Source organism: Balaenoptera ricei, chromosome 1, assembly GCF_028023285.1.
Source record: "Balaenoptera ricei isolate mBalRic1 chromosome 1, mBalRic1.hap2, whole genome shotgun sequence".
Classification (NCBI taxonomy): domain Eukaryota; kingdom Metazoa; phylum Chordata; class Mammalia; order Artiodactyla; family Balaenopteridae; genus Balaenoptera; species Balaenoptera ricei.
The window spans coordinates 98,399,152-98,415,057 of NC_082639.1; the positions used below are offsets into that span (position 1 = coordinate 98,399,152).

The 15,906-nt window shown below is 54.6% G+C and overlaps 1 protein-coding gene across 1 annotated transcript; it reads right to left on the bottom strand.

Moving 5' to 3' along the window:
• Positions 1–3,076: 3,076 nt before the first annotated feature.
• On the bottom strand, positions 3,077–14,944 carry INKA2 (inka box actin regulator 2). Its single transcript, XM_059901099.1, has 2 exons — positions 14,734–14,944; positions 3,077–4,297 (listed from the first exon to the last, which is right to left on the bottom strand). Exons 1-2 carry the CDS (start codon positions 14,788–14,790, stop codon positions 3,455–3,457), a joined length of 900 nt encoding a protein of 299 aa, XP_059757082.1. The 5' UTR covers positions 14,791–14,944; the 3' UTR covers positions 3,077–3,454.
• Between the last annotated feature and the right edge of the window lie 962 nt (positions 14,945–15,906).

The following is a 15,906-nucleotide window of genomic DNA, read 5'->3' on the forward strand; positions in this document are numbered from 1 at the left end:
GGCACCTGGCGGGCACTGAAAGCCAGATACCCGCCGAGAGACAAGCTGTGCTCCTGCTTTATGGAGGCCCTGTAGGAAGTGTTGCTGTGACTCGGGAAAGATGGAGGTGCCCCGCTTGCCACAGGGCTCTGCGGAACAGGGGCACGTGGCGGAGACAGGTCTCTGGTCCTCGGGGCAAGTTTGAGTTCAGATCTCCACTTGAGGGGTGGTGCAGCGGAAGTGCATGAGGAAGAGGGACCCTCTGGGAAAGAGGGGTCCCAGGGCTGAAGGGATGGGAAGAGAAAGGAAGGGGACTAGGCAGGCCCTCCGGCCACAGGGACTCTTCTAGCTCCTGCTTGTGGCCAGGGATCATCTACAGACATACTCTGGTCTCAGGGCCACAGAGAAGCAGGTGGGGTCCTGAGCAGATGCCTGAGGCAATCAGGGAACCCCGGTACCTGCCAGGGAAGTGGGCCAGGTGTGAGGTGGACCCCATGCCAGGGAGGGTATTAAATGAACTTCCAGCTTATTTGCATGTCCTAATTAACCATAAAATGAGCCCCAGGGGCAGCATTAAGCTGTCAATTTCTCTCCGCTTCCTTCCACTACTTCCCCTCACACATGGCTCCCCCCCCCCACTACATTCCTGTATCACTTAGTCCCCACGCATTCCCATTCACCTCTCCCCTCAGCGTCAGTAAAATACAGTCTCCATCATTTTCCCGGCAGGGGCCCAAAAGGGGACGGAGAAGGAAAAATAATGGGGGTGGGGGGACACAGATGAATCGGCCCTAATCTTTCATCAGCAAAGCACGGGACGGGGCACTACATCAGCCCTGTCAAGACCCGAGCAAAATTCCGCCACTGGCAGCCAGCATTCCATTTATTCTCCATGCGTGGATAATGCGGGGTGGATGGGTTTTGTTGTTGTTCCTCTTGACTTGGCTTTGGAGTAAATATGGACAGTTTGTGGGGCGGTGTGAAAAGCGCAAGCCTGCAAGTCAGCTGGAACTATTTCAATCCCAGCTCTGGCACTGGGACCCCCGGCAAGTTGCTAAACTTCTCTGAGCCTCTCCACGTGAAATAGGAGTAGCAGCAGCCATTTCCAGAATGCGGTAAGAAGGAAATAAGAGCACGAAGAAGGCAGTGCCCAACACCTGTGAATTTTGTGGCAGCATATGTCACTAATTGTTTTGTTCTGGCCCAAGTTACAGTGAGTTTTCATTCCCTTGGATCCCTTCTGGCTAACCTTTAGGTTAAGAGTTTCTTCTTTCTTCCTACTGGACCCCTTGAGTCAGGAACTGGGTCCTTGTCATTGCTCTGTTCTTAGTTCCGATCACGATGCCTGGCACTGGGAAGTGTTCAGAAAGGTTTGTTCAGCTGGTCTGAATCGCAGTGACAGGTCCACAAAACTGATGTGTCACAGATGAATGGCCAAGAGGTGACCTGGTTTCCTGTAGGATCATTCCTGACTCGGAGCTGGTGCCGCCTTGAATAACTGCTGGATAGCTTCTCCCCCACCCAGCAGCCCATGGCTCCCTCCCCTCCGGACTCAGCAATTCAGTAGGTGGAATCTTCACACACACACATTCTACACGTGTGCGCACACACACATCACCTCCACCACCCAAGGCAGCCACAGCCAATGGGCCTTCACCCAAGATGGATTTCAGATTTCTGTGGGGAGACAGGAAGGATGGCCAGGGGCTTCCTCCTCCAGAAAGGGCTAGCTCAGTTGGTAAACTCCAGGGAGACACGAGGAAAGAACAGGCTTTGGAGCCAGACATCCCTCTGTTTCAAATCCTGGTTCTTTCATTTGCTAGTAACCTCATATGGGCAGCTTACATGACCCCTAAGAGCCTCCACTGAATTACCGGGTATTAACAATACCTTCTAGGGTCATTTTGAAGTTTGAAAGACATGTGCACTCTGCCTGGCAAATAGCCAGCACGCACGCGCGTGCGCACACACACACACACACAAATTAAGCACCTTTTCTCTTGTAGCTTCTGCCACCAGAAACTACACATCTACCATTTGACTGCGTGGGAATTTGAGCTAGGGCTAGAGCTGTGGGGCTGTTCACGCTAAGCTCCCTCCCTCCATCTCTGCCCCCAGGGGTCCAGGATGCAGGAAGAGCCTTTCTTGTTATTTTTTCCTCTACAATTTGGTATTAAATGCTCTGAGGGCAGGAAGGCGTCTTGCCTCTAATTGCAGCTGTCACTCCCCATCAGGCAGAGGGGAGTTCAGCCAGGAGGAGGCGAGGGATGAGAAAGGGAGTGCCCTCCTGGTCAGGCTCGGCCCAAACAGGGACCCACGTTGTCTTTTCCCAGCCAGTGGGCGTTCCCTGACAGGGTGGGAGGGACAGGCAGGCGGGCCCTGGATCTGGCAGCGTTGCTCTCCGGGCCACGTGCCCAGCACGGCTTCAGGTGCAGCCACGGGTGCCGGAGCTGAGCTGCTGCCCCTCCACCCTGGCTTGTCCTGGATGAGGTGGGAAGATGAGGCCAAAGGCATTTTAAAATGAGTGCGTATTTCTTCTTGGCTCACCGTGCCTCACTGGTGAATTCACATGTTCTTGTGCCCTGGGTGGAGGTTCTGAGCTGGAGACAGGGTGTTGGGGAAGGCGTGTGTGTGATTCCAGGGCCCGGCGTCTGTTCTTCAGTCAGCCCCTGCCTGAGGCCTGTACTTGGACAGGGAGCACATCCAGGCTCGCTTCCTCATCTGGAAAATGGGGAGAATACCTGCCTTTCTCGCCCATTTACGAAGGAGATAGATAATGGATATGAAAAGGCTTTCAGACGTTTAACGTGCTATACAAATTGTAGCTTTCCTTTCCTGCACTTCTGGAAAGGCTTGGGGCTTCCCCAAGCACTCCTTATACACCACTCCTTATTCAGCCGTTTCTCAGGGTCCAGGGATGGGCTGAAATCTCAAGGGCAACAGAAGGGGGTGGGAATTTGCCTCTCTGCTCCCACTCCCAGGAGGGCCAGGCTTTACTACCTGTGCCTGGAGCAGCGCTTTGCCAAGGAAGCAGTTATGAGGCTGGGGACACGAGAAACAAGGTCTTTATTGGCGGCATCTCTGGGGAACCTGCGGCCCCAGTGCCCGATCCATGCAGAATGTTACACTGAGGTCTTTGGGGGCAGTGAAGGAATGTCAGAAGGATTTCCTGGTCTTCTCCCACTGCCCCTCTCCTGCTGTCACCTCCAGCCCCAAAGCAACAAACACACACATTCTCTCTCTCTCTCTCTCTGTCCAGGAACTCTCGCCTCCCCCACCAGCCAGCCCCTAGCACAGCCTCGCCCAACTACAGGCCTGTCAGCTCTGCTCCAGACCCTCTGCTTCTTCTCCCTCCCTTCTCGGCGGAAGGGACTTGGAGTTAGGCTTTTGAAAGCCATACCACTCGGCCTCTTTCCCAGGGGCCCAGCACTGGGACCTGGCCCTTTTGGGTCAGTCAAATTTCTATCTCTAGGATTCAGACCCAAACCGCTGTGTTAACATCAAAGCCAGAGGGTGAGGATTCCAGGGCCTTGGGGCAGCTGGTGGAAGGATTCTCCCCTCGTCTGGGCTCCGAGGCACCTGGGAAGGGGCAATGTCCAGAGCCCTTGGAATGGCCCCGCTTCTTGCCCTTCTGCAAGCGTCCGGCTCTGGGCTCAGAGGCCGTGGGTGTCACCCATCCTGGCTTCTCCTTCAGCAGCCGGTCACGGTCAGGCCGCACACTACGCAAGAACTTCCTAAAGATGTTTGCTGTTAGGGCAAACCTGCGGCCCAGCTCCCGTGGCTGGCCCCTCCCTCCTTTGGGGGCTCCTGCCTCCCGGGTCTCACCCTTCTCCCCACCCTTCTCCAGTTCCGGCAAGTCCAGCCAGTTGCCCACCAGGTCTGCAAAAACGTTGTCACCTAACACCAGAGGCTGTCGATTCCGGCCCCGGGACATCAGCGTGGAGGTCCAGTCATCCGGTTCCACCAGCTCTGGCCCCCGCTGGGCACAGCTTTGGTGCTCTGGCAGCCGTGTCCTGGGCGGGGGAGCCAGATCCCTCCCACACACACTCCTAGGCAATGGAAGCTTGGCGCTGCTGCCCAGAGAGGGTTGGCTGGACGGGGAGCAGCCCGCAGGCCTGGCAGGACCGCTGCCACCCTCCCACTGAGGGGGTTCGAGCTGTGTCCGGGGGCTTTCAGGGCAGCCTGGGGCAGGACCCCCTCCAGAGATCTCCAGCTGCTCCAGTGCTGTCTGCACCTGCAGGAGCTTCAGTTCTTGCAGCGCCCCCATCATGCAGTTCATCTGATCCTGCAAGCCATCGCCCACTTCCTTCATGGACATCTGCAGGGGAGAGAGCACAGGGCCTGTGAGCCAGGGCGAAGGGCTGTTCCCCAAACACACACCTCCAGGGTCATTCCAGCCTGCCACTGACCCCATCTCTGTACAGCCTAGTACAGTGCAGATCAGGGCCGGGAGAGGAGGAATTTTGACACGGATATGGCTGGATAAAGGAAATACTATTAATGGCAGCTGACTTGCTAAGACAAGCACCGTCCTAAGCTACATATATGTATACATATATGCATATGTATAAATTAATCTATATTTAATCTCCCCAACTACTCTATGAGGTAGTATTATTGTTCCTATTTTACAGATGAGGAAACTGAGGCACGTAAGTAACTTGCTCAAGATTACATAGATAGTAAGAGGTGGCGCTGAGATCAGTCTGACGGTGCGGAAAGTTCCGGTGGCCATGTGTGTCCTTTGTGTCTGTGCCCTCTTCTTCTCCTGAGCCTCCCTGAGATGAGGATGATGAAGACAGTAACAATTTGTGAGCAGTTACCGTGTAACAGGAGTTGAGCTAAGTATCCTGTGCACATCATCTCATTTCATCTTTATGTAAACCCTAGGAGGTTGGTATTGTAATTCTCATGTTAACATATGCGTTAACCACGGTGAGGGTGAAGTAACTTGCCTGAGGTCACACAGCTCACGTCGCTGGGACTCAAACACAGGACATCTTACTCCAAATGCTAGAGTCCCAACCACCAAGCACTGCCTCAGGATGGCTGGGCAGTGGAGGAGGGTTGAGAGGGACGTTAGGGAAGGGGAGGAGCTCAGATTCCCTAAGAGAAAGGGAGGATAGGCCTGGGGTTTCCTTTCACTGCTGTTCACATCTGGCAGGTCAGGAGACAGATAAGGAGCCACGAGGCTCCTGTTTGCTGAGATCCCTGCCCAGCTCTGCCCAGCCCTTCTCTCCCTTCCAGACACCTGTCCCCTCTCAGCTGCTCTCAAACTTGGCTCCAGTGCTCTTCCTGCCTTCTTGGCCCAACTGGCTCCGCTGTCCTAGCCAAGAGTGGGGACACCGGGGGCCAGTTCCCCAGCCCCTCTGTGGGTGTCTAAGGCCCGAGTCCCAGGTGCCAGCTGGAAGGGGCTAAGAGATTGACTTGGGTGAGGGCCGAGTTTGGAGGCTGGGCAGGGGATGCTTCGTCTGATAACATTCACGAGGTTCCCGTCCCCGGGCCCAAGCTGCCTTGGTTCCGCCAGCTCCCTCCCCAGATCTGCTCATGTTACAACGGCAAACCTCAGGCAAGGGGACCATCTGTTTCTTAAGCCCCCCAGAGACCCACCGGGATCATCTTACCTCCCAGCCTTGTCCTAACGCACAGAGCTAAGCCCACAGGGTGGAGGGGTGGAGGGCCTGGGAGGGCAGGCGCAGAGGCTCTGCAGCTCTGTGCTGGCAGCTGACCCTCTCAGGCTTTAGGGTCACACCCTCCCCTGCCAACTCGGGCTTTGGTGGGGGTTAGGGGCCAGCCCAGGCTCTCCTGAGCCAGCAGTGCTAACAGACAGTGGAGGACTGACTGTCCCTGAGGGCAAGGAAGCCGTTGCTGAGTGTAGGATTGCCCACACTCTGCACCCTCCCCAAGAAAGAGCAAGAAGAAGTGGTGGTTTGGGGCCTGACAGCCTGGGGTTTGCCAGGCTGCTGGGCAAACATGCTTCATTTGAGTGGCAGCAGCAGCAGGAGACACAGCCTGTGGGGTGGCCACGCTTGCTGACGGCCCCCTGCTCTGGCCTCTTTGGCTTCTACCTTCCTGACCCCTTCCTTTTGGAGGCAGCTCAGCCACAACTGGAAGACCCAGAGCAGAGTCAGGAGACTCTGAGCCCCAGACTAAACTCCTCAAGGTCCCTTCCCGGCAAACTGCTGCACTGACTCTCCTATTTCTGTCCCCTGCCTCATACCACTCACCCCAACCTGGAACCTCAGGGTCATATTTGGCTTTCCCACCCCACTGCCTGTTCCTGTCCCCAGATGCTGCACATCTGCCCTTCTCCCCCCTGCAATGCTGCAGAAGCCTCCTTGCAGGCCACCAAATCAGTCTTCCCGACACACACCTCCGACCCTGTCACTCGCCACTCAGAAGCATAATCTACTCCATATACATCCCACGCTCCCATCAGAACCTCTTCTGTGATACTTAAAACGCTCTTCCCTGTCGTCCTGCTACTCACAGCTCCTCTGTGCCTTTAAGTGCTGGGTCACTGATGAAACATTCATTGAGCATCTACTTCTTGGGGGCAGGGACTGAGATATGCACATCACTGTGTTGCCCCAGAGCCCAGCTAGCACCTCTGCACTTACTACATAGCCATAAAACATACACGGAGTACCGCTGAGCACCAAATTGCTTGCTGCCCTCAGTAAGTCACCAGCCAGGGAGAAAGGGTCAGGAACGTTTCTCAAGGTTTCATTTCACCAAGAGGCACAGAGTCGGAGCTTGCCAGCTTCCTTCCAGAAGGCTAAACACAGTCCAGGTCAGAGGCGGTGGGAGGAATGAAATGACCCCATTCAATCCCTTCCAGTATGGAAAAATCCTTAAGAAATAATGCCGACATTTTGTACCTTTTTAAAGTGAGAACGAATGTGTGGGTGTGTATGAATTCAGGGATGCCCATAAAACAGAGGCCCCATTTAAGTAAATAAGAGCTGAAACTGCAGCCCTATGGAAAACGATAGTGCACTGGTTAAGATCTTGGGCTCTGGAGACAAACGGAACAGGGTTCAAATCCCAGCTCTGCCATGTAATAGCTGATTACATGTGTGATCTGAGCAAACTATTTAAATTCTGTTTTTTAATTTCTCCATTCTTGCTTTTTTTGGCCGCCCTGCACGGCTTGCGGGATCTTAACTCCCCCACCAGGGATTGAATCTGGGCCACTGCAGTGAACGTGCCGCATCCTACGAACCACTAGACCGCCAGGGAACTCCAATTTCTCCATTCTTTAAAATGGGAATAAGAGTTCCTGCCTGGTCCAACTTTGGACAGATGAGACGAGGTAATGTGTGTTTACGCGTGGCCTACAGGTGAATTTTGGCTGTTATCTTAAGACTTCCTGAGAACTTCCAGAACATTTCTTCCTCAGTGAACCTGAACACGCAGTAGTGATAGGATTCCGTTCACCTGTCGGGTCTGACTGAGGAGAAACGTCTCGTCTGGTCCCTTTTCCCACCCTGGCCCCGCACAGAGGAAGGAAAGGGAAGCCTCGCATCCTCCTGCCCACGGTCCAGCCAGATTCGGTCAGCCGGCCACAGAGCGCTGACCTTGGAGGGCAAGAAGGCAGCCTTGAGGGGGCTGAGGATGGAAGAAGGAAGCCCGAGTGTGGGAAACAGGGAGGCCAGGGAGTGGGGAGGCAGGAGTATCGGCTGGGGCCTGATGGAGAAGCGAGCTGCCTTTCCCAGCCCCGGGGGAGTGATGTCACCCAAGGAGAAAGAGCCAGAGGGCAGGCTGCTGTCTTCCCCAGAGCATGGGACCTGCTCAGATCCCAAGGTTTCTCTTGCCGAGAGGGAGAAGAGAGAGCAACGTGGGGTGGGCACAAAGGAGAGGCGCCAAATCTGAGAAAATCCCGAGCTAGAAAGGAACACTAAATCCTATGCTGTAGGTGATGAGTTCCTCTCTGGCCTCCCAGAGCCTCAGGACGGCGCCAAGTCATACCCAACTTGCCCTCAGGGCTCAGGTGGAAAAGTCACAAGAAGGCCTAATTAGTTCTGATTAGTTTGAGTGGGAATGGCTCTAACAGGCACTACCCTCTTTCTCCACCCCAGCTCACACACACTCACACACGCTTGTACACACGTGTGCACACAGGCACAGAGCTAGCCTGCTCCACCGCCAAGCACAACACCCGTGATAAGCGTATCCTAGAGACGGCTGTGCGAATCCCTTCTGAGAAAGGGCTCACCACCCTCCTTGCACCCACACCACCCCACAGTCCATCTCCCACGCCCAGCATCTTCTGGGCCTCCAAATGTCTCATTCTAAAAACTTTCTTCCTGGCAAACTTCAGTCTCTCCCACTGCAGTCTAAACCAGCCCCTGGCTTCCTCCCTGTGGTAGAGCTGGACGCCCCACCGGGCACCCTCTTAGGGTTTGTAAAGAGCCCCATGCTGTCCTGTGGAGACCTGGCCCACTCCAGCTAACTCGGCCACTCCCCATGGGGCAGATTCACCAACCTTTTGTGCTCCGGATTCTGACTGTGAAATGATAACCCCTCACACGTGTGTAGCACTCGCTCTGTCTTCTACATGACCTTGTCGGATCCCCACAATTGCTCCGGGAGGCTGACGAGGCAGTTGGAGTTAATCCCACTTAATGGATTAGGAAGCTAGGGAGCTGAGAGGTTCGTTTTCTCCCTCAGTGTTTCCTAAACACGCTTCCCTAGACTTTCCTTCATGATTTCACCATATCTATATATCACCTAGTCTCCTACATAATACTCTACTTAAATCTGTTTATATAAATAAATGGATTTATATGGAAGCTTATATGAAATGTATATCACTTGCCATAAACAGATGGTAACGCTTCCTATCTATCTATCTATCGAAAACTAAGTTTCTCATCTGAGTATCACCTGATGTCATGTTGAGCACCTCCAGTGGAAACACGGATCTATTGCCTGAGGTTCCGAGGCGGGTTAGTGGCAGGACTGGGACCCCATGCCTGGCCCTCTTACTCCAGGCCAGTGAGCTTTCCATGTCATCATAATCCCTGACTCTTCAGCCTCATGGGATTGTTGTGAGAAGAAACCAGGATAGTCAGTGGGACGTGCGAGGGCAATTATCATCACATAGGGAGGAAGAACATGAAGTCTTGGAGGGACTCCAAGACCCGATTCAGTTCACTTCCACTGAAGGTGTTTCTTCACTGACTCATCTGAAGGGGGAAGATGCTGCTGGGAAGCCTAATCCCACCATCCTGGCCCTGAGCCCTCCGCGGGGTGGTGAGCTGCCCATGGACAGCGCCCCTTCATGGCACTTGCTGGGCCCTTTGTGGTTTGGGAGGAGTAAGGATGGGAAAGTGTGACACCAGCATCCTCGGCAACCTTCCCAAGCCCTCTCCTAGGCCCCTGACTGATCCCACAGCTGTGCCCTCCATCCATGCATCTCACGCCCTCTCCCAGCTCAGCCAGAATCCTTTGACACAGGCTCCAGTTTTGCCCATGGACCTGGCAGTGTGCCCTGCCTCGCTCCCCCCCACCCCCATTACTCACAAGATCCCCACACAGTTCCTTTCAGCCCCTCTGGAAGCTAGAAGGAGGTTCAGGGCCGGAAATGGGAAAAGCCCAGCTTTTGCCAAGTGGCCCATTCTCCAGCTCTGTGAATAGGGACCTTCACAGCCCCCTGCTCTTGGCTGGAACTCTCAACAGGAAGGTAAGGTAGAAACTGTGCCAAGAGCCGGAGGAGGGAGGAGGGTAAAGAAAGGAGGAAGTGTGAAATGGATGAGCCCACTCTCCCAACTGAACAATCTACTGGGGGCCATGTGCTTGGGCAAGAGGCAGACAGACGGAGAGAGGGGCCCAGTCTCGGCCCTGCAGGGAGCTTGCCTCTCAGCCTCACCTCTCCCCTGTCCAGCTTCAGCCCCTCTCCAATGCAGCCAGTCAACCAAGTTCCTTGGGCATCCAAGGGACCTCAAAGAGTTACCTTCTTTTTCTCCTTTGTGATTCAGGCCTTCATATTCTCCTGTGTGGACTCTTGGAATAACCTTCTACCTCATCTTCCTGCCTCAATTCCCTCCCTCCCCCCATCTCCACCCCCTACCACCTCCTAGATCCCAGGGCACGTCTCTAACCACGCTGCTCTGCAATGCATATGGAAAAGGTCAGACTCTTTAGCATGGCATTCAACCCCACCCACCCCTTCTGCTCTCAACAGCTCTTTCGGCACTGTTGCCCACTCTTTTTCTGCATATAGCATATGTTCTAGCCATAATCCAGTGAGTCTTCAAATGTCCCCTCTAGACAGTCTTCAAACACCATTACTTCCATCTCTGCACGTTTTGGTCATGTCGTTTCATCATCTGCCTGAAATGCTCTTTTTCTCCTGTTCCCGTCCTTATTTATCCCTCGAAGTGTGGTTCAAATGCTACCACTTCCATGAAACCTTCCCTGATCCCCTAGCTGGAGGTAATTCCTCCCTCTCAGGGCACTGAATGTGTGCCTCTCATCTAGTATGTATCCTCCGTTTCTATACAAGACATTTGCATGCATATACTGGCTAAGAGTGTGAGATCTGCAGTCAGACTGGCTGGGTTTGAATCGTAGCTCTGCCACTTATCAGCTCTATACCTTGGCCAAGTCACTTAACCTCCCCATGTCTCATTTATAAAATGGGAATAATGGAAGTACAACTTCTTAGTGTTGCTTTGGCAATTGACATAATACCTGAGATATCTGACATATCAATAACTGTTAACATCAATATATATTGTTATTATTATCACTCCTATTAAACTCTAAGTTCCCTGAAGGCAGGATCAGTGTCTGTTTATATTTGTAACCACAGTACTAGTGCCTGGCAAAGTGCTTTAAACATAGTATGAACTCACTAAGTGTGGTCTATGAACGAATGACACATGCACACCAGTCTGATCAGTTCATCACTGTGAGTTTACCAAGTGCTTACAACACATCAGGTACGGTGTTATGTGCTAGGGACATACAGCTGGGGAGGCACTTGACATAATCTTCACAGTAGCTGTATAAAGCAGTTATTTTTAAAACCCCATTTTACAGATGAGAAAGCTAAGGCACAGAGACGTCAAATAATCTGCCAGGGTCACACAGAGCCCGGTTTTGAGTTCAAGTTGGCCTGACCCCAAATCCTGTGCTCCATGCTCTTCCCACTGACTACAGCATCCCACATTGTCGAAGCCAAAGTCCTCTTCACTCTAGCTCTAAACATCAAGGGAGACCACATTATGAGATCCTTTGCAGAAGCTTTTTTCTGCCTCAGGAAACTTGCTCTTTTGCCCCAAGAGCTGAAGGCTGTTCCTAATGTATCTCCTCTATCACCTTCTTATCTCCTCCTTATTTTGCCTTTATGCTCTGGTCCTCCTCCATGTACCAGAATCTCCTGAACTTGTGGCCACTAGTGGCTAGATAATTGCCTTCTAGGAACACCAAGTTGTTCTAGAAGGACCTTCCCCAGCCTGAGAGAAGTCTCTCTGCTGCTTCACCATGCCTCAGCTAGGATCGACATTAAAGGAGCTGGTTCCTTCAACCTCCTCCTCTTCCAGGAAGCCTTCCCACCCTGGCTGTACTTTACTCAGCCTTTATGCACTCTGTTTGCTCTACACTGATCTGAACTCATGAGCAACACCCTGTGAGCATCTTACATCTGCTTCCTCTGTGTGCCTATGTTTACCCCATTTGTTGGAAGCCCTCAAGGGAGCAGTGTATAAGGAACAGCTGGTCCCAAGGCCTGTGTTCAGGCAGGGCCCCTCTTTGGCTGCTGGAGGGGGGAGAGATATATGCCCTACCGAGTAGTTGCAGCCCTGACCCCCTCGTCCTTATGAAGAAGTGTGTCAGCTGCTGCTACTCTCCTGCTACATTTCAGCCCTGAAACCAGATCCCTGTCCTCTTCCAAACAGGGGAGAAGGGCCAGTTCTCCAGACATCAACCTAATTGAGCCAGGATCCCCCAATTCTCAGCCTCCCTTCAGGGCTCACTTGTTACAATGCAAATTTTCTGCTTCAGGAAATTGGGAAATTCTGCTACTTTGGTTTTCAAGATCAGACTCTTCTTGTCTAGATTTTCTGGGCCAAGGGCAGGACCAGGAGGCAGGAGAGGAGTGCACAACACGCTCGACAAAGATAATTTCACAACTCCTGAATGTTTCTTTTTCTAGCAGCTTTAACCCACAGTGTCTGTAGGACGTATGCTTCTTGAAGGGAATTTAATGGCATAAATGAATGTAGAACTTGACTAGTATTACATGAGTGCCATTCCCGGGCACACACTAACTTAGGGCAAAGCCAAGCAACACACAGTCTTCCTGGGTGGCAGGGAAGATTCTGCCTGGGATGAACACACACACACACACACTTCAAGCTCATGACACATACTGATTATAAGCCTTTCCCACCGCATTGCAGACCCAGGGGATAAACAAGCCAACACCTTCCTAACCCAGGCACAACCAAGCTGTGTTGAATTCAAACCCCAAAGTCCTTAGAGGAGCCAAAAGGCTGAGCCTGAGCTAACTCAGCTCCACTTTCTCCTTCCCTCCACTGGGAAAACAGAGTCACTGAGATTTGGCTCGGCTACCTAAGCACTGGGCTGAGGTGTCAGGGAGTGAACAAGACTCTAATAGCTCTGCCTGTCACTCTGCTCTGTCTCCTTTCTGGGCAGACTGGCACTGGGGAGGGGGCGGAACACCATGGGTGGAGGGAGGGTGCAGAGCTCTCCCATCTGAGTGTCATTCTGGGCCCCAGGCCAGGCATTTGGCTTCCTCTCCAAGAGAGTCAAAGGCTGAAGCTGCTCAGACAAAGGGCCAAATGAAAGCTAATGGGGAGCTGGGTGACTTCAGCCTCTCCCCTTCCTCCTTCCGGGGACTGGGGCTCAAGTCCTTGGCAGGAGAGCGTGCAAATCAAGACCTGGAGCTCAGCTCCGTGCAGATTCCTATTGCCTTTTTTATTCTCCTGGCGTCCACAGACTGTCTTCCCCCCTCACCACCTCCCACCTAAGGTGCTGTAAAAAATGCAAATCAGTAGGATTTTAAAATTCAAGCCCGTGCCAGGAACACCCACAAACCCTCTATTAAGGCAGATCCTGAGGTGGGTGGTGTGGTCCCAGATTCCAAGCAAAAAAAAGAGGACTCTGTTAGATTCTTTTCTCAACATGGCCCTTGGACTTCAGACATTATCTGTGGTAACCTTGACCTTTCTTTCTGGTATTGGACAAGTGAATGGGACAAGTCAGAATTATGTGTGGGCTGGGGCCAGCCATCCCAAACTGACATGGAAAGCATGAGAAAATGAGTATGGGAAAGGACATGATGGAGACTCTTCTGTCCCTCATCTAAGAAGCATTCCTCTGGGTAACGTTCCCATCTGAGTGTCACCACCAAAAGGGCTTGGGGAGGAAGTCCCAGAGAAGTGACCATTGACCTGAGAAGGCAGGCCCCGGAGTGGGACAGACAGAAAGAGTGCCTGGGCCACTTGACCAGGAAGCATCAATGAGAACACCTGCTGCTACAAGCTCCCCCTCCCCCCAAGCTGGCCCCTGTTAAGGCTGCCAAGTTCCCTCCCCAGCGGGAAGAGTGGAGAGTTTGCAGGCAGGAGTGGGAGAGGCTGTCACGGAATCTGGAGAGCCATGGGCTGGCACTTTTTGGATCCAGGTCTGCTGTTGTCAGCCTGGGTGCCCCTGGCCCTGAAAAGTAAGAAGAAAGAGGGGAGAAAAGTGAGACCGAAAAGAGGTCGACTCCAAGAGAAACAAACTAAAAGGGACAAAAAGAGGCAGAGGCAAAGCCCCAGGAGAGCCTGGTTGACAGAGACGGCTGTGGCGGCCCAGGTGGGGGACGTGCATAATATCTGTCTGAATTCTGGTGGTGGATAGAACAAGAGAGGTGGCAGGTGGGAGGGGGAGGGATATTAAGTCAGTGAAAAGCAATGCGCCTCCCACAACAGAGTTTCGGCAGGCGCCGCTCTCCCAACTTGGGCGATTTCCACGCCCCGCCACCCACCCCCCCGACCCCCAGACTGTGCCACTTCTCCTGGCCCCCGCACCCGGGCCTCTGTACGCTCCCTCCTCGTTCCCCCAGCCCAGACCCCTGACATCTGGCTGGGCCTCCGCACTCCCGCTCGCGAGCTGCCAGGCGGCGCCCGTCCTCCCGCGCCGGACCCGCCCCCGCCGGTCCAGCTGCCAGCCCCCTCCCCGCTGGCAGGCAAGTCCGGGCAGACAGCCGGCAGGGCCTGCCCCTGCAGCCGCGCCAGCCCTGCCAAGCCCGGCCGCCACGGCTGGGGGGGTGGGGGGTGCCCGGAGGTGCCAGTTCCCCTCGAGCGAGCAGTCCCTGGCCGACCTCCTGCCCCGCGCAGGGTTGGGGCCACGCACCCTCCTCCCGGCGCCCCGCGCAGCCCCAGCTGCCCGGCAGCCGCGTCCCGCTCTTTCGGTGCGGGCGCGCGCGTCCCCCCGCGTCTCGGGTGCGCCCTCTTTGCTCCCTCGGGTCTCTGGGCACATTTCGGTCTGGGCTTGCTTGGCTCTCTCCATCTCTCTCACTCGTTCGTGCCTGCCTCCCTCTCACACAAGTCACTGCTCCAAGTTTCCTCGGGGCCCCTTTCCCTCAGGACAGGCCCTGTCCCCCGCCTGCTCGCCGTGTGCCCTCCTCTCCTCTCTGGGCCTCCGCCCCGCGCGCGTCGCGGTCCCGGGGTCCGGGCGGAGGCCAGGTACCCGTCGTGGCGGAGCAGCCCTCCCAGCCCCCGGCGCCCGCTCCGCTCTTACCAGCTCCTGTTTGAGGCGGCGCAAATAGCAGTCCATTTCCCTGCTCTTCTTCCTCATGCGCCTATTGGCCGGGCTCGGCTCCACGAGAGAGTCCCAGGATGGGAACACCGGTCCCACCGAAACCGCGCTCGGCCGGCTCCCGGCCCCAGCGCTCCGCGCCTCTCGCAGCGCCGAGCCGAGCCAAGCCTCTGCTCCCAGGTCCGGACTTGGAGCCGCTTGTCGGCTACTCGCGGCGCGCAGTCCGTGCTGCGGTCGGAGGGAAAAGTGGGACAGCCTATGAGAATGCAGGAGGGATGCCTTCAGCCAATGAGAAGAACGCACGGGGGGCGCGGGCTGGGCTGCAGTGGGTGGGCCCTGGAGAGGGTGTGTGCACCAGGCGAGGGCCTCCGCTCCTGGGGGGCTGACATGGGGGACTCCCACCTGGTCCTGTCCGGTGTGGCGGGGGTATCGTGACGCCAGACTGTACCGACGTCCCCCAACAAAGCACGTGAACCCCAGAGAGAGCCCCGTCTAACGGATGGGCACTGGGTAGCGGTCTCGGAAGAAGCTGAGTGCCTCAGTGTCAACACTGTTTCCCAAACTCCGATCGGAAAAGGAACACCCTCCACCCCAAATGCCGCTCGGCAGCTCTTCTGAATTCTGAAGTGTTAAAAAAAAGTGGACTCTGGAAGTGTGGGTCTACCTCACCTTCCGGTCTACTCCTCACCCCTGGAGCGGAGGAGCCGCCGCTCGGTCCGTTCACGTATTTAACACGAAGCAATAGAGGCTCTGCTGTACTCCCTGCAGGGTTATAGGTCTCCGGTTACTGAATAAGGCTAGGTCTCTGGTCTCAAGAACGTACAAGGGGCGGCGGAAGGGAAGGGGATAAGACAGACAGGTAAAAAAATAAAAATTAGACACCATAATTTCAGGTAATGATTCTTCATGAAAACATAAAATAGGGTAATGGGATGGGGGCTACCTTCAATAGGGTGCGCAGGGGTGGAGGAGCCGGCCTTTCTCTCCCCCAGTACTCCGGCGGCGTCAGTTATCCTAATTCTTGCTCTGGCCACTTGCGAAGCTCTCTGTAAGGTCGGGGGAGGGAGAGAGGACTCAAAGATGCTAACATTCTATTCAACAGACGCGGCCCATGCCCCGGAGGTGTGCGAGCTCCAGCCAGGCCCTGGGCGATGG

Excerpts from the sequence above, each read along its gene's own strand:
- INKA2 (XM_059901099.1), bottom strand. The coding sequence starts at position 14,790 with ATGAGGAAGAAGAGCAGGGAAATGGACTGCTATTTGCGCCGCCTCAAA. Across the intron at positions 4,298-14,733 it reads GCCGCCTCAAACAGGAGCTG|ATGTCCATGAAGGAAGTGGG; the intron begins GTAAGAGCGGAG and ends TCTCCCCTGCAG.